The sequence below is a fragment of the Arvicanthis niloticus genome, chromosome 5 (assembly GCF_011762505.2).
Source record: "Arvicanthis niloticus isolate mArvNil1 chromosome 5, mArvNil1.pat.X, whole genome shotgun sequence".
In the NCBI taxonomy this organism is placed as follows: domain Eukaryota; kingdom Metazoa; phylum Chordata; class Mammalia; order Rodentia; family Muridae; genus Arvicanthis; species Arvicanthis niloticus.
This window is the reverse complement of record NC_047662.1, coordinates 22,760,610-22,785,047: the sequence shown is the minus strand read 5'-3', so window position 1 is coordinate 22,785,047 and position 24,438 is coordinate 22,760,610. Positions and strand designations below refer to the sequence as shown.

The window sequence follows — 24,438 nt, the reverse complement described above, 5'->3', positions numbered from 1 at the left end:
TCAGCTCTGGGATTACAAGTGTGCACCACCAGGCCCAGCACTTTACATGGGCTCTGGGGATTAAACTCAGGTCCTCATACTTTTACACCTAAGCTATCACCCCTATTTTTTTTTTTTTAAATATTGTTTTCAGTGTTTTCCCTACAGTATAAAAACTCTATGGTTTCCAGTTTCACTTCTTTTAATATAATGCAAAATAGAGTCTTACTGGGACCTATACTGGGGGAGTGGCTTGGTGAGACAGTGCTTGTTATCAAGCACACGGCCCTGGCTTTACTCTCCAGCACCACTCACAAAGGACTTCCAGTGACTGTCAATAGAGTCTCATATCTCTCCTTGATAATTTAAAATAATCCAATTGTTCTAGCAGTTTGAATATTAGGCAACCTGAGGTTGCCTAATAGATGAAAGGTTCTTCAAGGTAACACTCTAGGGAGAGACAATCAAAACTAAGGTTAACAAAATATAGGCAGACATAAATAAATTTTTCTGTTGTTGTTAAAAAAAAATGCATAATTTTTTTTTCACAAAGGGCATCAGACCAAAAGGAGTCTGATAAATATAACTTGAAGACAAAGACTCAAATGATCCTTGTCTAACATACACATATACACACACATACAAAAGTCTCAGTTTCAGGCCACAAGAGCTGGAACCTGCAGCTATAATACATCTTGTGTTTACTTTCCATTAGGGCACCATAGTATCTACGAAAAGCATGATGCTAAATGGATCCCCGGCATGCTGTGTGAACTTTGGGATTTGTCTATTTTTGGCATTGTGGGAAATAATTTCACTTTGGAAAACACAAATAAAAACAAAACAATATGATTTTTTTTTGTATCAACATTTTTTTTCCTTCCTGCAGGCAAGAAAGACCTTAACTAAATAAAACGTTCTCCAAATTGCTATCTAGGAGAAAAAAAAAAATAAAACCCAGAGACTCACATAACATCTGGATTCTGGGGCCACTCCTTCAGAAACTCATGAACTAACTACTCTCTCTCTCTCTCTTTCTGTTTTTGAAAGAATAACCTATGTGTATTTGCTTTGAGAGCAAAGAGAAAACTAATCCCAAAAGGTAACTGTAGCTCTTCATAACTAGCACCTCTCACTAAGAAGAAATGTGAGCCTATCTTAGGAACCTGAGCTTTTCAGGGGGAAAACAACTGTGCTACAGCTGAAAGCAAGGAAGATAAGCATGTACAAGTTCAAGACTTAGTCTCTGAGCAGCTGAAACCTGTCAGGCATGTTGAGAGTTTGTGACCCAGGTCCTCACTTGATGTTAAATCTGTTTGGGCCAAGAACAACCTAACAAATATGGGATGATTAAAAGTGCAAGCAAGGCAAAACAAAACCGACCATGAGCTACTGGGATAAACATAACTCAGACCCAGCCTGAGCTGTGCCTGATGATTTGTGACTCTTCTTGCCTAGCTTTTGATTGGTTTGGAACCTGAGAAAATATATATTTCAATAAAACTGGTAGCTTCTGAGGGAGCTTTCTCCATCCTTCTTAGCTGTTTTATTGGAAACCTGTGGGAGCATGGAATAAAATTAAGATCTCAAAGGGACCTGCTCCAGATAGAATTTGTCACAGACATTTGCTACAGGTTCTCTTTGGGAGATGGAGGAGGAGGCGGCAGATCTAAAAATGAACTCGACCTTATTTGTGCCAGAACAAAGCATTAGTGGGGGTGTGATAAGGGAAGGTTGGAGGGATGCTTTAAAAAAAAAAAAAAAAAAAAAAAAAAAAAACTCCGGAGCAACAGAGAACTTGAGAGAACTTCCTTGGCGTCACTTTTCACTAAGGAATGATGGTCAAATTATTCCAGGTCATGTTAAGGTTAGATAATTCTTAAGGCCTATCATCTTAGGATTTTTAGCAGCAATAAAACCAAACACTTCATTAAATGTACAATGTTCTCAAAAGGCAGTTAGTAGTTTTAAATTTCAAACACACACATATTCAAAAATCCCCTCTCAGGGCTCTCAGTAAAATGCCATGGAAGAAAACACAGATGACAGAGGAATTTTGTGAGTCTCAGAAGCCACAGCACACCTCATAGAAGAAATGATAAATATATGATTGGCACAGCAGGTTCAGGGACTACTTGCAGTGGGGAGACGTTATCCCATGAAGAGGTGACCACTGGACATGTCTTGTCCTTCCTAATCTCCAAACAAAAAAAGGTCTCAGGTCTCAGATACAGGCTAAGACAGTGTGATCCAGTTTCCAAGTTTGACATATAAAAGAGTCTGACCTTAGAGGTCTCATGCTATAGGAGACAAACAGATGTAAAGTACTTGGCATTGTGCCATCATTCAGTACACAGTTAATGAAGGTCATCCATAATTTTTAATATTTGTACTAAAATGTCTTATATAGAGATGTTCAAAACATAGCTACTAACAAAAAATAAATAAGCCCTACAGGCCATATGTTAATGAGAAATGTGTGTGTGTGTGTGTGTGTGTGTGTGTGTGTGTGTGACACTAGGTCTCATGTAGCCCAGACTGGCCTTAAAATATAGAGCTGAGAATGACCTTGACCCCTGATCCTCCTTCTCAGTCTCCCAGGTGCGGGGATTAGAGATGTGCTACCCTGCCTGGCCAGAGAGCTACTTTTTAAAGTTTCTTCAAGCTTTCACATTGGAGATATTTAATGCATGGCTCTTCTCTCAAGTCTCAGCTGCATGCTATCTCGCCAGACACAGTGGCTCACACCCGCAAAGCCCATATGCAGGAGGGCGAGGCAATAAACTTCCTAGAGACCTCACTTGTCTTAGAGTAGATCCCCTGCAGCAGAGCAATGTTCATCTCCTACAGGTTTCTACTAGCCTGCAGCTACAGTGTTGTTCTTCCTTTCCCTCCCCTCAGCGCCCCACACTGCAAGCTTCCTGCGATTCTCCCCAGGGAAGCTACACCCTGATGTAAGTTTATACTCACTTCTTTTGGCTCTGCCTTGATTGTTATATAATGTAGTCTTCCTCTTCTATTTAGGAGGTTTTCTCATGTATAGACTACACTGGTCCCACTTTCTCCCACAGAGAATAATTCCAATTTCCTTAATTTTTCTCATGAAGTTTCTTTAATCTCCAAATTGGTTTTACATCTCATACCCAATGTGGAGCTCCAGACTAGGAAAGGGCTATGAGCTGAGGTAAAAATCTGGTCACTACTGAATGTAATAGAAAAGGACTTTAGGATTCTTTCTGAGAAGAAAATCATAAAACTCCTCAGCCAGATTCCAGCTTTACCAACTGCTCAGCTCTGCGGCCTTGGAGAACTACTTAAATTCCTTAGCTTCAGTGTTTTCATCTTAAAAGAAAAATCCTACTCACAAGTTTACTTTTATGGTTAAGCCTGTGGTAACCACCCTCAAATGCGAGGCTCCCTTCCCAACCGTTCTCTCCTCAGGAACTTCTGCTTTCTCTAATGCAGAAGCCCATGTGAATTTCAATCACTTTCCCTCTGTTTTTTTAAATACTCTTCTCAGTTCAGTGGGGGAAACAGCGCAAATTTGTTTCTTGGGACATTTACAGTTTATCCTCTTGGAAAATTTAAGAAACTTTTAGCAATGCTATTTGAATGTTCCGAAAGGGGGATAAAATAGCAGAACCGTGAACGGAGAGGCAGCTCCAATCATATATTTCTCTAGATAGTATGAGAGATGCAAACTGGAAGTTAGGAGAGATGGTTGCTCATCTTCACGTTTACCAACATGCAAAAGCACTTCAAACCTAAATGTCTCCCATGCAGTGGCATGCAAACCCAAACGCAGCGCAGAGTGAAGGGGATTAGCACAGAATGCAGAAGGTTCCAGGCCACCAACTGAAATAAGCTTCAAGTTCATACAAACCTCCAACATTAAATTGCTATGTCTGATATAAATGTTTTCACCATCTAGTCTCTCTCTCTTTTTCTGTGAAAACGAAAGGGAGAAAAACAGAAGCATAAAAAAATTAAAATGTTGTTCTTGCGGGGAAACAAACTGCAAATTGGCAAACAAAAAACAATTAAAAGTAAATGTGTGCGATGTAGCAAATGCCGACATGAAATGGTCACAGAAGCACAGGGACGCAGAGCATGGTTACCAGAGGGACGATGACCTTGTTTGCGAACGATGGGAAGCCATGACGATGGTATTTAAATAGACAGTGTTCCTGCTTCATTGCTTCTAACACAATACGCTGTTATTAGAAATTGAGCTATTTGAATATCACCTTAAGATAATATATAACTCTAAAAGGTTTGAACACCATGTGCCATGGAGTGGAGAAATGCCGTAAAAACACCTAGCCTTTTGGAGAGTTTTACACTTCTGAATACTGCAGTATCTGAATGTCTACAGTGTTCTGGATTTAATCAGCTAACAAGTACATCCAGTAAGAACTGGTTCATCCCACTCTGAGGCTGGGAAATAAGCACACAGCAGTTAATCGCATACTGTTAACTGGAAGTTCCTGCTAGGACAGCGTTTGCGATAAACATTTATGAAATGCTCATAGGTCTGCTAATACGATGTCACTGGGAAAGTTCTTGTAAAGTTTGAGCCTGGAAGATAGGTCTGGCCTACACAATTGCATTTCATTAAGATAATTAAATATTGAAAGCTTACCTGGATAAAACCTGTCCACAAACAGTCTAATTTCTTTGTGTGCACGTATGTGTGTGAGCGTGTGCATGTGTGTGCATGCATGTGTGTATGTGTGTAAATACACATTCCAACTATACTGCTTGATGGTTCCCCACGTACTGCCTCTCTTGGAGTAATTTCTGATGAAGAAGACTCAAAGGCTGGACCACTGTCTTTTTAATACACTGTAACCGGCATGGGTGAGATGGTGGCCTAGCTGTGAAAGTGAAAACAGGCTAACCTTCCTCATTCTTATCAGATCTTCACCTTTTTCTGCAAGCTTCTGTTTTGCCACAATTCAATAAAGAAAAAAAAGATAAAATATTGGTTCATTGAAGTTTATTTGAACCTTTTATTTATTTTTAAGGTAAAGAGGAATGGGGGAGTTATTAAAAACTGACGGGGGTGGGGGTGGTGGCAGGGAGGGGAAAGGAACAAGTGACCTGTTGGCACAAACCTGTGTTTGGTCACCATTTGAGGTAGGTACTGTGACCTCGGTGTGTGTTTTTTTCCACCTACATTTAAGAAATAAAATAGTGAAACATTTGAGGTTAGCAGACTTCCATGGATAGTTAAGCTGCTTCATGAAGCTGGGGGTGAAATATAGTGAAAATGATGCCCCAACAGGGAAGGTTTTATTCCCAGTAACATCTGGTGGTTCATCATGACAGTGTCAAGGCTGAAGAGATAATATAGGTAGCCAAATTACCAAAAAACAAAACTGCATTAACCATCCTATTGATAAAAGGCATTTTAATGCTTATTTTAAAAAATACTCACAAAAGCAGTCATTTAGGCTTAATCCTAAGCTGTATGTTCTTGTTTATAACCTAGACGTGTGTGTGTGTGTGTGTGTGTGTGTGTATGCGCACTATGTACAATCACGGCACTCATGTGGAGATCAGAAGACAATCTCAGGTGTCAGCCCTCACCTTCGACCTTGTATAAGACAGGGTCTCTCTTGCCCACCGAGGTGTATGTGTATTTCCTGATTCTGCCTCCCTTCTCCCAATAGGGAAGACACAAGTGCCCCTGAGGGGTCTGAGGATCTGAACTCAGGCAAACACTTTATCCTCCCAGTTACCTTCCAGACCTCGAGTACTTTAAATCATATTTCATAACAGGTTTACAAATAAAGATATAAATGTGTAATATACATGATAGGAACAAATAGATAATCTTTATAGTAAAGACACATGTAATAAAGCAAGTAAGACACCAAATAGGTAAACACAAAAGACTCTGTTAGTTGATCAATACATTTAAGGAGACAGTTTACTCCTCAGTTCATTGAAAGGGAACATAAAATAAATTACATGCAAATTGTAACTGACACATGCAGCTTCCACCTTCCACCTGCTGCAGCATCCAACACTGCAGTCTCCTCTCTAGGAACCCACATGCTTGGCAGACAGGCAAGATTTATCCTTAGTAGTAGCAGAAGAATACTAGCCTAAGGATGCTGTGTGTATCTTTAGAATACAGCTAGAAATAACCATCCTATAGTCAGAGACTGGAGTAATTATTCAAAGACCTGATTATGATGAGGAAATGCCGTACAGTGAGTACTGCACAAAGCGCTGTGTATTTCACATTCAGAAACTGAATTGTCTTTTCTAAGGGTTAGTTTTGTTATATTACTCATTTTTTACAGAACCTTGTCAACTTCTGGCTTTGACATATTCTTTTAACTTGCATAAAGCAGCATTGCTCTGGAGAACAACATCTCTGTGCTATTTTCTCTAGGTTGAATATAAAAAACATTAGATAATACCAGACTCTGCAATGCTGCCAAACATATATGCACATCCAACCAGGACACTTTTGAACTACCAGGAGTAATTAATAATTGGGTGGTCTCTGTTCTAGATTCCAGTTAGCAAGTTAATCACTTGCCTGAGCTTAACTTTTCTTCAGTAATAGAATAGAGATAACATCTTGGTTTCCGGTTTGTTTGTTTGCTTGTTTGTTTGTTTTTGAGGCCAAGTTTTACTATGTAATCTGGGTTGGCCTCCAACTCTATTTCCCAATATCTGGAATTAAGACATGTGCCATCATGCCCAACTTAAAACAGATATAATATCTTCATAGAACTATGTATACTCTGCAAATACTAGTTTTAAATGATTTCATGAAGCTTAAGTTCCTTGTTTAAACACTAGCGTCTTTGGGGTCCTTAGTGACCTAGCAGCAGAAAATGGAAAGTCACCACTTCAGTTTAAGAACTGAGGCCAGTCATCCAGCCTTGATGTGAGACTATGTGCTCTTGTAGCTTGCTATATCATATTTGCTTGATGTCCCTGAGAAGCCTGCTTTTTTCTGAGAGGAGGTGGGGAGGTAGGTCTGAGGGGAAAGGGGGGTGAGGAGAGGAGGGAGGGGACACTGCAGCCAGGATTTAATGACAGAAGAGTAAATAAAAAGGAAAAAAAGAATTACAGCTATGGGGCTGGAGAAATGGCTCAGCAGTTGGGAGTATCATCTGTTCTTCCAGAGGACCAGGGTTCAATTCCCAGGACCCACATTGCTTCACAACTATCTGTAACTAAAGTTCCAGTGGATCCAACTCCCTCACACAGACATACATACAGGCCAAGCACAAGTGCATATAAAAAAAAAAAGTTAAATGAGGAGGAAAAAAAAAAAAAGAGTTGAGGCCAAAAGAGAGCAGTGATACATACCTATAGTCCCAGCTATTAGGAAGATTAAGGTAGAAGGGTTTCTTAAGAGCAGGCATTCAAAACTAGCCTGGTAAACATGCAAACCCCATTTCATTTTGCCAAAGCTTCAAAACAGGCAAGAGAAACTTATTTGTGAAGTACTTGCATACTTTATGGGCAAAAGGAAAACTAGTGAAAGTGCAGAAGACCAGCAGTGTCTTAGCCATTCAGGGAGACACCTTGACAACTCCAATATCCTGACACTCTCTAATCAGCATGGAAAAGGAAAGTCAAAAGTGCTGGCTTATATATTCCAACATTTAAAATTGAGCAGGTATTCAAAAGCCACATGGAACCTGAAGACCAATGCCATGGACACCAGGCAAACGTCACTCAAGACAGAGAACCTGTATATCATGTTTTAGCAGTTAAGATAAAAATAACAGTTGCTCACTGTTCTACATTGAGTCAGATATTGACCTGGTTCCAAAAGAACAGCCTGATCTATACACTATCAGTATGTGAAAGAGAAGGCACTCCCCAAGGTCTTAACACAAAGCGTCATTCTCAGGAATGCCATTTCTCAAACCCCTTCACAACCGTGAGACCTGCATCTACTTTAACAGACCTGAACTAGCTCTGTGTAAATGTTTTTTAAAAGCTTGATCATATATAAAAGATTAGTCCAGTTATGATTTCTGGGAGATTTGCTAGTTAACTAGTGACTTTTCAACTTAGTACAGAGACTATGGGTATACTCAAACTCAGAATGATCAACTCAAAAGCATAATTCTCCCACGAGATAGACCTTCTTCTCACCTCGCTGTTTACTGTTTAAGTAACTGGGCTGGAGAGGTGGCTCAGCAGTTAAGAGCACGGGCTGCTCTTGCAGAGGACCTGCATTTGATTCTCAGCACCTACATGGTGACTGACAACAATCTGTAACTCCAGTTCCAGGGGATCTCATGCTCTCTTCTGACCTCTGCAGGCACCAGGCATGCACATGGTGTACATACATAAATTCAGGCAAAACACTCATACACATCAAAAAAAAAAAAAAAAAATCCTTAAAAAATCCTAAAAAAAGATTTAGGAAAGTTTTAAATATCTCTATAAATGTGCTTTATGCAATACGTATTCTTTGAAAATCAAATCCTAGAAAAATACACAGGAGATTTATGAGAGATGATTTCTTTTAGAAGCAACGAGAAAAGGCAACTTTGTTGGGAAGCTGTAAGAAGATCACCTGTAACTCAGAGCTCGCGCTAGCAGACCTTGGCTTCTAAGACATACCTTCCACGCTTCTGTGGGCTCTGGCTCAGCCGGCGGCTCTTCTCCCCGCTTCTCTTCAACCTTGGCAGCTTCCTTTGGTGTTTTTTTGACAGGTGCCCCTGGCCCTTCTGTGACCTGACTCTGAGCAATGGCTGGGGCAGAGGTGGGCCGAGGACTTCGGTCTGTGGACTCAGCAGCTGCTGCTGTGTGAGGAAGAGGGAAGAAGAGATAAAGACATGTGTCACCCTCCTGTATCTGTCGTATAGAAGAACAAGAACCATTAGTGTGTTTCAAGGAAGATCGCAACGAGATAAATCATCCTCAACAGAGAAACCAAGACATTTTAATCACTGTTTCATAAATGCTGAATTTGAATAAAGACTGAAAAAATAAACCAAAACCCACTTAAATTATAGTATGCTAAAACCATGCAATATAGCGTGGATTCAGGATAGCTCTCCCAATAAGCCATTTGAAATAAGTTTATTTTTAGATGGTTTCAGGAACCTAGACATCTGATTTGGTGGAGTGGATAATGCCCGTTATCTTGGTTTTGGTTTATTGTTTTCTATGACACTTCTACAAAATGATTACAAAACAAAAAAAAAACAAAAAAAAAAACAAAAAAACAAAAAAACAAAAAAACAAAAAAACAAAAACCTTGAAAAATGGCTCTTCTGGTAAGACAGGGACACGGACTACTGTTGGATGTGTGGAAAGGTGAATCTCTGAGCCAGACAATCTCTTTTAATAAATCAATTGATTAAAAATTCAAAAAATTCTGGACTTCTACACAAAAATAAAGCATAAATGAATGGAGCCCCCTCTCCACCATACCAATGTCTTACACCCTGTTCTCTAAAGTACTTAGAGCACTGGCTCTCGACCAGGGCTGATTGCCCCCAGGGCATATTGGACAATGGAGATGGTCTCGTGTCAGAGCTGGGGCAGAGAAAGGAGGTGCTGACACCTAGTGCACAGACACAAAGGTAGCAGAGGCTGAGAAACACTAGTTAGGGAGACGCCTGTCTGGGCTACTCTGGAGAGAATAAACCTTAACAGGCTGACTATAAAAACCTCTGCAGGTAATTAACTGTTGCTTGGATTTGAACTATTTGGCATCTGCTTTAGGTAACTTAATTCAAAACAGAGACTGGGGCTGTAGCTCAGTGACAGACTGCTTGTCTGGCACGCAGAAGGCCCCAGTTCCACCCCCAACATCACAAAATAAAACAAGAAACAGTCATTATCTTTAGTTTTTAATCTTTGTTCTTTTCTTTCAGGGTTAAAAAAAGAAAATGTCCATACATTTTGTAGTAAAGCTTACTAAGATTTAATGTCAAAGGTAAACCTTTGTTTGTTTTTTTGTTTGAGAGAGGACATTTCTCTACATACCCCTGGTTGTTCTGGAACTTAGCATGTAGATCAGGCTGGCCTTGAACTCACAGAGATCTGCCTGCCTTTGTTTCATAAATGCTGGGATTAAAGGCAAGTATGTGCAATCACACTTAACTTTAATATTTCATTTTAAAATTGTATCTATTTTTATCTGTGCGTCTTCTGTGTGCATGTTATGTGGAGGGGGCACACACACATCACAGCATGTATGTATGGAGGTCACATGGATGGGGGGCACACACACATACACACATGGCACAACATGCGTGTGTATGGAGGTCAGAGGACAACCCTGGGCAATTGAATCTTTCCTTCCACTTTGGGATCAGGGATTAAACTCAAGCTCTCAGGTTTATGTGCCAAGTGCTTTTACCCACTGAGCCATCTCAAGGGCTCTGATTTAGAATTTCAGATAACAGGTCATCATACTTTTTTTTTTTTTTAATGTTTATTTACTTATTTTATATATGTGAGTACACTGTCGCTGTCTTCAGACACACCAGAAGAGGGCATCAGATTTCATTACAGATGGTTGTGAGCCACCATGTGGTTGCTGGGAATTGAACTCAGGACCTCTGGAAGAGCAGTCAGTGCTCTTAACTGCTGAGCCATCTCTCCAGCCCCCAGGCCATCATTCTTTCTTGTACTGAGACTTTTATTAGATTTGAATACACTTTTATGGAAACACACAATTTTATTATATACTTTCCTTCTTCAGACTACTGAACATAATTTATTCTGACACATTTAGATTTATAAACTGTAAAAATGAAGCAAAACAAGGAATTCTTTAAGCCAGAACAGATGGACAAACAGAAAGTTACACTCATCTTATATAAATGACACCATGAAAGAAACGCTTACTCTTCTGTGATGATCTCCACGAAAGACATCTCAGAGGATGCCTTGCAAAAGAATAACAGAACCGTCGAGCCTATCTCATCTCAAAATGACGAATCTGTGGCCGTTTGCGAGTCCCTGTTGCTAAGGGATGCTCTCAGCTAGTCAACCCGAGAGTGGCAGACGGCAGAGCAAGCCTAACAAAGCAAGGGAACTGACAAAATATTTTTCTCACAGTTGTGTTAATGCCTCAGATTACATGTGTATTCACACCTCCTCTCAAAGAATTAATTCATCTCCGCCTGAAATCACAGACACAGAGCCCTCGCTTTCACCATGCGTTATTTTGCTATTTTGAATTTGGTTCTAATCCAATACTAATACTGTAGAGCCAAATGATTTATGTCTTCAGCATTCCTACTGTGCATGAGAAAGTAGATACAAATGTAAAAACTAATGGTTAGATGCAGAAGTGGTAATAGTTCACAAACTGGAAAATACCAGTTATAATGAGCATCCCCCACTAGGAAAAGTAAGAAGAAACAAGCAAGACCCAAATTGTGACCCTCATATGAGACACTAGCACAGTGGTGCTAGGAAGAGACCTGAGTTTCCTGTAGAATGTGGAGGACACTAACTTTGGGGGAGCTGGAGAAAAAAATACTCAACAGACAGAAAAATATTTAATTCTAGGTATCAGTAACTTCTAACACCATATACTTCAGTCCTTATATTTATTTTGTTATGAGCTAATTTTATTTCAAGAATACATTGGTCTAAAATTAGTTATTTTTATTTATTTTTTATTTTATTTATTTATTTATTTATTTATTTATTTATTTTATTTATTATTAAAGTTATTTTATTGGCTGGAGAGATGGTTCAGCTCTGATTGCTCTTCTTGAGGGCCTGAGTTAAATTCCCAGTAACCACATGGTGGCTCACAACCATCTGTAATGGGATCCGATACCCTCTTCTGGTGTGTCTGAAGACAGTGATGGTGTACTCATACATAAAATAAATATTTTAAAAAATTAATCACACACTCAGTGGCATACAGCTCAATGGGAAGATACCACTTAGGAGCCCTGGAGAAAAGCAAATTCCCTTCAGTTTTGCAGTACGGAGACTACAAACTATAGATCACAATAAATATGGGTCAGCACTGTTTTATGTTTGCAACAGCTTTATTATAATTTATATACTGGACAATTTACTCATTTGAAGTATAATTAAGTGTTTATTAATATATTAGTGATTGTATAATTAAGATGTTTCTGCTTGGGCTGAGATGGTAATGTGAGCAAGCATAAGACCTGACTTCAGATTACCAGCCCGTGCACAAGCTAAGTATACGTCTGTAAATTCAGCTGTGGGTTGGAGAGCAGATCACTGAAGCTTTCTGGCAAGTCAACCTAGCAACCTGGTGAGCTTCAGGTTCAGTGAGTGACCCTGTCTCAAAAAAATAGCTGGAATGTTATTACAGAAACACATGAAGTCAACCTCTGGCCTCCATGTACACACACCTACATGCACACACGTGTATGGCACCACCTACTTAACACACACACACACACACACACATACACTGCTTTAATTCAGGGCTAGAACACAGCTCAATGGCAGAGCACTTGTCTAGCATGCCCAAGTTCCAGGCTTTGATCCTTCACACCAAGAAAAAGGTAAATGATAACTGGCTTTGAGCATTACTTCTTCATTTGTTAGCTATTACAAGATTCTGGAATCTGTAATAGAGAACACTTAACTTTAAAAAGTCAGTGTTTTCCACTCCTGAAGATTCTGATCAAAGTGCTGGTGCTGACACAGAACCACTGATGTCAGCCAGCATGCCATTGTTGGCTGACAAGAACAGAAGCAGATTTGGATGAGGTGCTGCTATTTTTTAATTATGTGTATTGATGAGTGTGTGGGGTGGGGGGATAAGATGGGAGTACATGAGTGCAGGTACCTGCAGAGTCCAGAAAAAGGTTTGGAATTCCCTTAAGCTAGAGTTGCAGGCAGCAGTGGCTGCCTGATGTGGATGCTGGGAACCAGATTCAGATTCTTTGCAATAGCAATACATGCTCTTAACCTCCAAGACATCTCTCTAGCATTTTTCAAGGAACGTGATGGGCTGGAAAAATGGGTTGGTGTATAAATAGCTTGCTGCACAAATGTGAAGACTTGAGTTCAAATCCCTAGACCTCACATAAGGCTGGCACAATAGTGCTCCCTGGAAACAGAGACAGAATCCTTGGAAGCTCGTGTGCCAGCAAGCCTTCTGTATACAGCAACAACCTTCTGATGTCCATATAGATGCTACTACAAAAGCATCCATACCTCCCCACCCACACATGCACCAATAAGAACAGAAGTCAAACAAGAGGAAAGGAGCATGAACCCAGTCAGAAAACACGTAAACTGCTTAGAGGAACAGTGGCTTTCAACCTGTGGCAAACCTCTATCTCCAGAACTATTTCTATCATGACTCATAGCAGTAGAATTACCACCACTATGAAGTAGCAACAAAAGTAATTTCATGGTAGGGTCACCATGACATGGGGAACTATATTAAAGAGGGGTCACCATGACATGGGGAACTATATTAAAGGAACCCAGCACGGGGAAGGGTGAGAACCACTGGCTTAGAGTAACACCTAGAACACACCGAGTGCTTAATGAATATTAACTCTTGCAGCTTTCACTCTGTCCTTTCCAAAAGTGAAAGGGTGAAGAGCATGCCCAGGGCTAGAGGAATGGCTCAGCAGCTCAGGCGCTGGCTCTTGCTTCCTTCCCAGCACCCACACTGGGCAGCTCGCCTGCAACTCCAGATCCAGAGGACCTAACTCCCTCTTCTAACACTGAAGGACACCCACACTCATGTGCATACCTACACACAAATACAATTTAATTTAACTTAAAAATAAAATAAAGCACACATATCAAGAGGACAGTGCTGGCTTCTATTGCTACTTCTAACTAGGTTTCTGACTTTGGTGAATTGCTTACATTCCCAAGTTACATAAGGGGCTGGAGAGATGGCTCAGTGGTTAAGAGCATTGGCTGTTTTTCCAAAGGACCCAGGTTCAGTTCCCACGTGGCAGCTCACAACTGTCTGTAACTCCAGTTCCAGGAAACCTGACATCCTCGCAGACATATATGCAGGCAAAACACCAATGCATATTAAATAAATAAATAAATAAATAAATAAATAATAAGGATAATAAATATCAGTAGACAACTATCCAAAGAAATCAGAAAAAGAATGGCTCAACAAAAGTGTACAGAAAAGTTGCAGGCAGTGGTGGTGCACACCTTTGATCCCAGCACTTGGGAGGCAGAGGCAAGTGGATCTCTGAGTTCAAGGCCAGCCTGGTCTATAGAGTGAGTTCCAGGACAGCCAGGGCTACACAGAGAAACTCTGTCTCAGAAAAACAAAAACAAACAAAGAAACAAACACAATGGCATCACACTAAAGTTCAAGTGGAGGTGGGGTGACTTACTAGGTAAGGAATGAGCTAGCTAATGGTGTCACATGAACACAGCCAAGGCATACAGGTGAAATGACAACAAAGAACAGAAACCTTGTTCCTCCGCACCCCAGACTCTGGAGTCTCCTTCCACTACATGATCAAACTCAGGAATAAAATTTGATTCTCTTTTCCTTGCCATTGTCAGTACTTAATTTACTAGCAATGTTGTTAGCCCTACTTCCAAAACAAATCTCTAACTGCTTTTCTCTGCCCACTACAAGCTAGCATTGTCTGGCATTGACTGTCAGCATCCAGCCTGTTCCAGGTTTAATCCTCAGGGCAGGTGGAGCTTTTGCTGCTCAGTATGCAGAGGTGACAGCAGTCAGGCTGAGTCACTGTTTCAGATAGTTTCCCACCATAATAAAAGAAAATCTAAACTCATTACTGTGGGCCTTCAAGGCCCTTCTAAGTCTAACCCCTGCCTGCTGCTCGGACCATACTGTATGTTCCTCTCCTCTAGGTTTACTAAATCCACACCTGTGCTGTTCAGTCCGTTGTCATATGTAGTTGTTTGTTTGTTTGTTTGTTTGTTTGTATGAAATGCTCAGCCCCTCTGTAGCAGTCACATTTCAGGTTCTTAACAACCAAAGTGATTCTGAATCAAATCACAACATATATTTCCATTGGCACAGAGAGTTCTGTGGAACAAGGCAGAGCTCACTCCTCCCTTCAGGAACACGTGCTGGGCACTCTCTCATCTAGACTTTGGGATGGCTAGTTACTTCTCATAGTTTAGGTTTAACTAACTGATGTTGTTCTGGGAAGCCTTCTGACTGTACCTGATCTGAAACACTCCCCCATCTTCCCACCTGAGACACTTGGCACCACATTTTCCCATTCTATTTTCTTCAAAGCACTTACAACTACCTGAAGTTATTTATTTGTTTCTGTTTTTGCGTACAGATTGAAAACTCTGTGAGAATGGAGGCCATGTCTGATGCCTATGGCAGTATCTTCAGGGAACAACAGTAGGCACATAAGACATGCAAAACAAGTGACTGAACAAAGTAAAGAACAAGTTAAATACTTGTAGAATCTCTTGGTATTCAGCCATTACTGCCCTGCAGTGAACTTCACTTCTTATTCTTAAGATGGTTTTTTTTGTTTGTGGTTTTTTTGTTGTTTATGGTTTTTTTGTTTGTGTGCTTGGAGGCAGGGTCTCACTGTGGCTCTGGCTGGCCTGAAGCTCCTGTGTAGGATAGGTTAGCACTGGTATCTACATCCTCTGTCTCCAAGAGCTTGGGGTGCTAGGATTAAGTGTCTGCACCACCACACCCAGCCTTACGTCCTTATGTCTGAATTAGTCAGCAGCCCCCCTTTCACTTGACCACTGGGGTTCTTTGTAAATCAGAGATAGGGATTCTTATAAATAATCATACTTCCGAGTTGGGCCTGGTGCTATGTTTATAGCCCAAGCACTTAGGAGGTGAGAACAGGAAGCCAAAGAACTTGAGGCCAGTCTCAGATATAGTAAGTTCTTATTTCAAAACAATATAAAACAACAACAATTAAAACCCCTTATGCTTCCTTTATCTTTCTCTAAAGATCACAGTGACATCAGTAATATCTAACACAAACCTCCATCGAGGCTCCTGGACGCCCGTTTGCTCGCTGTCCGCTCAAAGTGTGGAGCAGGTCTATCAATCAGGGCACTGGCCTGCCTGGTCTGAGCTTGAGTCCGGCCACTGTATCGAAATTTGGATCCCAGGGCAAGAAACTTGCTTTTGGGAATGGTGTCTGTAGAGGTTAGTCTGGGGAAGAAAAACAATAATAATTCTGCTATTTTATTATTTTATTGCATTACTTTATCATTGTGACTATAAAACTAAAAATCAAACCAAGAATATAGATGTTTCCAAACTCTTCTGGAGATTTCTAAACAAGCAATCCTTACTGTAAGTCTAGGTCATATCTCAAGCAACCAGAATTAATTTAGTTGGGAGCTATAATATTAAAAACATTAAGTTTCTATAGATAAGGTCTCACGATTTACAAAATGCCGGATAGCACTGCAGGATTCACACTACATCCTTGAAATGTTTTCATCATTTTACAGATACAGGAAATTGACAAATCCCATGAAGAAGTTACTTGCTTAAAGCCACAAAGCTATTCGAGGCAGGTCTGTAGCAACCTATGTCCAGGACTGACTGAGCTCAGCTGCTGTGAAAGCAACCAGAGCCCCTAGCAAGCACTGGGTCTCATTCCTTACTTCTACTGTTCTTTTAAGAGCATGGGAAGGCACCCTGAGAATGCTGAGCCACACTTTCCAGTCAAAAGAGGAAGAACTAGATTCATATTGCCTTGATTAAGCTGCTCTCACCTGAGCTAAATAAAACGCCAGCTCTACAGAGACATTTTCAATAGCAGGTTCAAAATAGAAGCGGGCACAAACAATGCAACCTTGAGACGTACATGAGCAGAATAATACCTGAAAAACGTGTGATGCTCCACGCAGACTTTCCATAATTTCTTAGCTGCTCGATAACTGGGAAGCTTGAAGCCAATGGTACTTTCATAATGTTCTTGCTATAGAGATACAAATAAACAGAAAACATAAGTATTACTCAATTAGAATGACACAAAACCAGAGAAATATGATACCATCAAAGAGATACCATACAAAGAAGGTCTGGGGGTTGGAGAGGTGGTTCAGTGGTTCCAGAGGACTGGGATTCAATTCCTAAAACCACCACCCATTACCACCTCACCATCATCTGCTCCCTAGGGATCCAACACCCTCTTCTGATCTCCATGGGTACTAGGCATGCATGTGATGCACAGACACACTTGCAGGCAAAACATCCACACACACAATATTTTTAAATTTAAAAAACTTACATTAATATTTTTTTTCTTACTAAAAGAAATCTGCTCAGTGATGGAGGTTTTGTCCAAAGCAACAGTGCCAGGAAATAGCTCTTCTATTACTTATATGTCTTATTTTTTAGAACACACACAGTACATAGGCATTGCCCCAGACACACTTTAGTCAACCTTTGACTGTCTAAAACTGCTTTTCCTTAGTCACAGACTTGCGCCTGTAACTTTAGATTACTCAATAGTCAGAAAACGAGACATCCAATAATTGCTCCAGCCAGCCACTATTATTACACAATAGAAATTAGTATTGGGAACTAAGCATTTGTCTCAGATGATTGGGGTTTTTTGTTTTTGTTTTTTAAAAAAGGTAGGGTCTCATTATGTTTCCCTGGCTTGCCTAGCTATATAAATTACAGAGCTCTGGAATTAAGATGCGTGCCTCCTTGTCCAGCCCAGATTCTTTTAATTTTTAAAAATGACAAGTGAAAAATTGACACACATTGACTTGTTGAGAATGTCTGGTGTATACATATCTTCAGAATAACTAAATGAGGCTACCTGGACTCACGAGTCTTTTAAGAATACTTAAAACTCATTCTCTTTGTGATTTGTGGAAGAGAGCCAGTGCTGAAGACTAAACCCCAGCCTCACACATGCTAGTGTACCTCTCAGAAATTTTCTTGAAACCTACAGTCATCATGTTGTACAGTAAGTCTCTGGGACTTATTTCCTTGTCCTTGAATGATTACAAGCTTTCTTTCCCGGCACTGCCAGAGCTACTAGAAACCCTTGCCTTCCGTCTGCCTCTTTGTTTCCACCTCTAGCACACTTTATAAGATGGAAAAGGAAGCAGGTTTGCTTTGAAAGCTCTTATTGCCAGCAATGGTCTGACTAGATCTAAGTATAATTTACACAAGGAGAAACTGAGGCCAGAGAAATTATCTGTTCCCCCCTGCAATAGTCATGGCACCCCACTTTTCAGAATCCTGCTGTTCTCAACTGATTTGATAAAGAATTGTGTGTTTTTCACTGTATATTGGATAGTTGAGACTTCAAGCCAGGGACTTCCCTAACATTTATTAATATTTCTTTCTATGCATGTACTTCTTTCTGCCTTCCTATATTAAAATGCAAGATGGCCGAGGAATAGCATCCTTTTACTCACTGTTACAGTTCTAGCCCCTAGAATAGTCACTGGCACAAAGAACCTGTGTAATAAACATTTCTGTGGTGGTGCATGCCTTTCAGGATCAGCACTAGAGACAGGGCAAGCAGATCTTGACTTCCAGGCCAGCTGTGGCTACACACTGAGACCCTGTCTCAAAAATGTCTTTCTTGTTAAGAGTCATGGATTTGAGACGTGGAGGGAAGATACTGATAGGTGCTTGCACACGCACATGACTGTGGAATGAAATAGTGCTTTAAGGCACAGCCAGTATTTCCAGGCTGAGACAGTGCCACTTTTTACCAGCAGATGGGGATAGACACACACAAAGCCACCTTCAGTGAGCATGGGCTTCTCAGGTACAGAAAAGTTACTATTCTTGTCATAAGGATGCTTGGTTCTGATCTTTCCAGACTCACTTCTCTAGGAAGGGTCAGAGAAGACTTTAGAGCTTTTTAAAAAATGTCCTGAGCAGGAAAGAACTCAGTGGCTCAAAGCACATACTGCTCTTGCACAGGACCTAAGTTCAGTTCCCACCACCCACATCAATCCCCAGAATGAATATGGTAGAGTGAAAAAACTCCCGCTGTCCTTGGCTCTCCACACACCCACTGTGACACGTACATGTCCATTATTGTATGAAGTTACCAGAAGAGACCTGACAGTAAAACAGCTCCGGCTCGAGGAGAGTCAATGCCTCCTGACTCCTGGGTAACCTATACATACTCATGAGCACATAACCAAACACATAGCTACACACACACACACACACACACACACACACACACACCACACCCCCAGTCTCTCAAATAAATCTCTAGGACAGTGAGAGCTAAATAGACAGACCTCTATATAAAAAAAAAATGAACTCCTATTTAAACAATTAATTTTCTGTTGTACCATGACAGCTTTTTTATATAAAAGCTAAAATTATATGGGTATATGCTAAAATTTGACAACCAATTTGGGGGGTTTGTTTGTTTACTCCTGTTTTGTAGGTGTTAGAGACTTGGGAGCCCTGTTCCCCTTTCTCTATCTCACGTGTGCTAGGGTTAGCTGCAGGAGGATCCGTCTTAGATGACAAGATTTTCCAGCGTATCTCAGGCTCACCCTGAACTTGAAATTTTCCTCCTGCTTCAGCCTCCAGGATTACAAATATGGAGATTACAATTACGGAGACTACAAGCACAGTGCTACCATGCCCAGCTGGAAGGGATGTTTCAGCACATGTCTGTCTGGGTGAAAAGAAATTTAAGTTATGTACCTCTCCAGGCCGGATCTTGATGAAAAAGCTGCTACGTTTGTAAGAAATCTTTAGCACTTTGGGCCAAGGAAAACGGTTAATTCTCAACTTATCTTTGTAAACCAAAAGGCCACTAGAGCAGACTCCTAGGATGATGTCCACTCCCTCCAAGTCCTGAAAAAGAGAAGTGAAGTATTCAACACATTATTGGCTATTACTAAATAATCAAAAAAGATCAACAACCAGTGCCAGTTACAAATCCTAGAACAAGAACAAACGTTAAAACAGCCACCCCCACTAGAGTGTTGTGTCTGAGTCGGGGACAGCCCCAGTAATCCAACTGGGCATCAAGGCATGCGTCACGAGATCGCCCAGCAGATAAAGGCGTTTGCTACCAAGCCTACAACCTGAGTTAAATCCCCAGAAATCTACATGGCTGGAATGAAAAAAACTTCCATGCTGTCCTCGGATCTCCACACACGCACTGTGACATGTACATGTTTATTATTATATAAAGTTAGCATAAGAGATCTGACAGTACAAATTTGATGTTAAGTATATTAAATTATAAGTACTATTCCTAAGCCTAGAAAGAACACTAAAAGGAAATGGGATTATATTAGTGTACCTATTAAGAAAAAATTAAAATATTAATCACCACATAATTCAAGGAAAACAAACTGCACCTGAATTAATCATATGACTATCTAGTTATCAAACCCAAATGCTTCCAAAATTAAATGCTTCCTGACTACTTTTTCCTAAAAATGACTACAGAGAAAATTATTAGTACCTCAATGTGTTGTATACAAGAATTACAGATATAAGTCACACACAGCTTCAATTCAATGGCTATGTAGCTGAGATTTTACCAGAAGATGCCCTCTTATGTTCTTAAAGCCCACAGGTTACAACTATACTTTTCTTTTTTAAATTTAAAAAAACCTAGTTAGCTAATTATGGGTGGGCACATTGCTGCCACAAGTTAAGTACTTGTGGAGGTCGGGGACAACCTGCAGGAGCTGCCTCTCTCCTACCACATGGGTCTTGGGGATTAAGCAGCCCATCAGGCTTGGTGCCAGATGCCTACCTACTGAACCAGCCTGTTAGCTTCCTTTCTCATTTGCTGACATTATTTGGAGAAACACTTTGTTTTGCAGCATTTTAAAAGACACATGCTATATGGCTCCACCTACCTCTGACACCAGCCTCCATCAGGAGACGAAGACATAAACCGAACAGACTTGCCCTGGAAGTGCTCCTGAGCCAAGGCTCTGATGTCCTAACAGCACCTCACAGGTCATGGGAGCTGCTGTCCAATGCAGAACGATCCAGAGCACAACAGCAGCTCCAGAAAACTCAGAGTGTGCAATGCAACTTTACTAGAATGAACAGAACCTAAACATGAACTTGTAAGACACAGGCAAGGAGCATCCTGGAAACCATCCACAGGTCCAAGAGAGACCATATGCTTGAATGTCTGTTTCCACGATTCTACCAAGTGATTTTTCTGAGTATTTGAGTTAGTTCATCATCCTCTGAGTTAAGCCTATTACATCTTTGAAGAATTCTACTAAACAACTTGTCATATTGAGCCAAAAAGTAAATTTCCCTGTAGTTTCTATATACATGGTTTCTATTTTTCTAGCTCTGGGTTTATGCCTGGACACCATGATAAAATCTCTTCAGTTTTAAGTTTTTATTTATTTGAATCAGGGTCTTATGCATCCCAGGCTATTCTGAAATTCCCTATTTAGTCAGGATTGATACTGATCTTCTGATCCTCCCACTTCTACTCCCAAGGGCTAGGATTACAGGCATGCGCCAACACATCCAGTTTATGTGCTGGGGATTGAACCTAGGACTTCCTGCATGCTAAGCAAGCACTCTACCATCTGAGTTATATGTCTAGTCTCATTTCCCTTTTGTGGCTAAGTATCTCTCTTTATTTCTTACTGGATGCAGTTCTGTCTACATGACAGATACTAGTTAAGTTCCTCTAAATGAGTCTGGGAGCATCCCTTGAATCCTTTCCCTTGCAATCTTTGCAACACCCCTAGCCATTTTAGTAGCCAAGCAACTTGTATTATGTAGGCAGGTCGGCGATTAAAGCTCATGCTTCTGATTTCCTAACCCAGTAAGTAGTTCTCAAAAGAGTTATGGTTTATCTGGTGCATATGAGTCACTCGGAGAGCTTGTCACAAAGACTCCTGAGCTTCTACCCACTTGATTATTAACTCTGAGAGAGACCTGAAACATTTATTTCTAACAAGTTTCTAGGTGGTGCTAACTGCCACTGACTCAGAGACCACACTAAAATCACTGGCCTTGGGGAATGGTTCTGATTCAGGTATCATTAGCATCCTTTGGAATGGTCATTCTATCTTAAGTTACAGCCTCTTCAGAGCCAGCCTGTAAGTGTGGGCAGAGTTCTGCAGTCTGCATATTTAATAGACACCCAGGTGATTCTTGAGTGATGTTCCCCGTGAAACTGAAACACACCTTGCTGACTCTCTGTATTTTCAAATGTAACTTTCTTTTAGAAAATACAATTAATTTTTCTCTAGAAGCTCACATTTTTATCTTTATAATGTTTTGGCTGTAAAATTTTGATGGTGAAAATAATAAGGGATAACTAGATTGATACCTAGAATTCTAAAAAAACAAAACAAAAAACAAAACAAAAAAAACCATATCAATTTAAGCTGGGCAGCTGGGCACGATGGCACAGGCCTGTAAACCTATCCCTTGGAAGACAGATGAACTTCTCTAAGTTCAAGACCAGCCTGATCTACATAGCAAGTTATAGGCAGGCCAGGACTACATAGTAAGGTTCTGTCTGAAAACATAAACAAACAAAACTAATTTGACTCTTTTTTCTCTCTCTGTAGCCCAGGCTTGTTTTAATCCTCTTGCCTCCAGAGAACTGGCATTACAGGTGTGTCCTGCCACCCCAGCTCCCTGTTCTTCTCCCTTGCTCCTGTCCTTTCCTCCTCCTCCCTTCTTTTCCTTTGGCTCCCATGCAGGGAGCCTTGCTATGTAGCCCAGGCTAGCTTTCAGTTTTTAGATTTATTTTATGTCTATGGGTGTTCTGGCTGATGTATGCCTATGCACCACATGCCTGCAGTGCGCAGGAAAGCTAGGGGAAGGCATCTGATCTCCTGAACTAGAACTACTGATGGTGTAAGCCGCTGTGTGAGAATCAAACCAAGTCCATCGTCTGGAAGAGCAGTTAAACACTGAGCATCTCGACATCCCCCAGACTACCTTTGAACTCAACACCCTCCTACCTCCCTTCTGTCATCTAGTGCTCAGATTACACACATGTTCCACCATGCCAAGAACTGTTTCTCAGGAAAGATTTAAAATACCATAAATAGCCAGGCAGTGGTGGTACATGCGTTTGATTAAGCACTCAGGAGGCAGAGGCAGGTGAATCTCTGAGTTCGGCCAGCATGCTCTACAGAGTGAGTTCCAGGATGGCAAGGAAAAACACAGAAAAACCCTGCCTCAAAACAAACAAACAAACAAACAAAAAAACCAGAACAAAACAACAACAACAAAAAAACCCAATAACCCTAAATAAATAAAATACCATAAATAGATGTTGCTAAGAGGTATAAGATAAAACAAGTATGTCATATACATTAACAGGTCTGTGTCATGTGCATAGGTACATACACGTTAAGAAAGGTCAAAGTTACCACTACCTTTGCTTTATGAAGATCAACTCCATACATGGACAACTTTTTGGCATTCTCAAGAAATTCCAAGTCAGCCTGAGCTGGAGTCATGGACCTTTGACAAAATAAACATAGAAAATTCAGTGCTACAGCAGAAGAATTTATGCTAATAACAACAGAATATTCATTGTACTTTATATAAACACACAACACATACACACATACATACACTCATTTTTGAGTCCTCAACATAATTATGGGATGAGAATCTTACTATCTGAGCCTAAATACTGAAATTTGACTTAAGAAGCAAAATTAAAAAAAAAAAAAAAAAAAAAGCAAGAAGACACCAAAAGCTATCAGCAAGCAAACTCTCAGTCCAGCATTCCCTTCAAGGTCCCCCACCCAGCAAGAGTTCTGCACGCTTCCTTTTAGCCTTTTTTGTGTCACACATGAGCCCCTCCTACTAATTTTCTTGCCGAAGTAATGACCAAATTAAATCCTCAGTACAATTTACAAGATCCTCTTAGCTGCCTTTTCTTCTCTATACCCTGAATTGAGTTATTATGTAAATTAAACTGGAGGGCAGCTGATGGGACTCTTATTGGGGCAGATTTGATGAAAAGCAACTTTCTGGTAACAGATGGGGTCCTGCCCACTGATCTTAACAGATAAATTGGCTAACAGAAGCACGCTTATAGGACTGTTTTCTGTTATTAAGATGTCTTCACTGCCAGGCAGATAATGAGTTAGACTTGTTTGAAAACAGCCGGTCTCACTGTCTAAACATCCACTGTAGCAGGCTCACTAAGTTCCTTCTCTTTTGAAGAATGTTCTTGAGCTGTTCCGTTAGCTTTCAGGACAAAGACATCACTCATAATGCTGCACAATTTGGACCAATTACGACAGTTCACAGTAACAAGGCAGCAGATCCCCGAGGAGAAACACAGGGACAAGCAACTTTCCCCTAAGAACTGCCTGGAGCCATAGAAGCAGCAGGGGTCTCTTCCCTTAACAAGGAAAGTCTCTGCCAAAACCATCTGTCTTTACCCTCATTAAAAAGAACAAAGGGTTTCTTGGAACAATAACCACCAAAAGGAGAAAGACAATCCTATCAGCTTTCCTGAATAAATGTTTCTCTAGCTCTAAAGCTCTCACTTAATTTATTAATTGAAATGAAAGCAA

General features: G+C 40.6%; 1 protein-coding gene across 24 annotated transcripts in view; it reads right to left on the bottom strand.

The window, feature by feature from the left end:
* Epb41 (erythrocyte membrane protein band 4.1) overlaps positions 1-24,438 on the bottom strand; it is a 154,766-nt gene that overhangs the window by 36,073 nt on the left and 94,255 nt on the right. For 12 of the 24 annotated variants that reach the window (XM_076934089.1, XM_076934086.1, XM_076934083.1 and 9 more), the window contains 6 exons: positions 23,281-23,368; positions 19,592-19,744; positions 16,771-16,868; positions 15,918-16,090; positions 8,590-8,771; positions 3,863-3,925 (listed from right to left, as the gene is read on the bottom strand). In XM_076934089.1, the coding sequence (XP_076790204.1) occupies positions 3,863-3,925; positions 8,590-8,771; positions 15,918-16,090; positions 16,771-16,868; positions 19,592-19,744; positions 23,281-23,368 (757 nt within the window). Of the gene's footprint in view, positions 1-3,862; positions 3,926-4,880; positions 4,923-5,096; positions 5,155-8,589; positions 8,772-15,917; positions 16,091-16,770; positions 16,869-19,591; positions 19,745-23,280; positions 23,369-24,438 lie in introns of all 24 variants that reach the window. The other 12 variants (XM_076934098.1, XM_076934085.1, XM_076934090.1 and 9 more) reach the window with 5 other exon arrangements.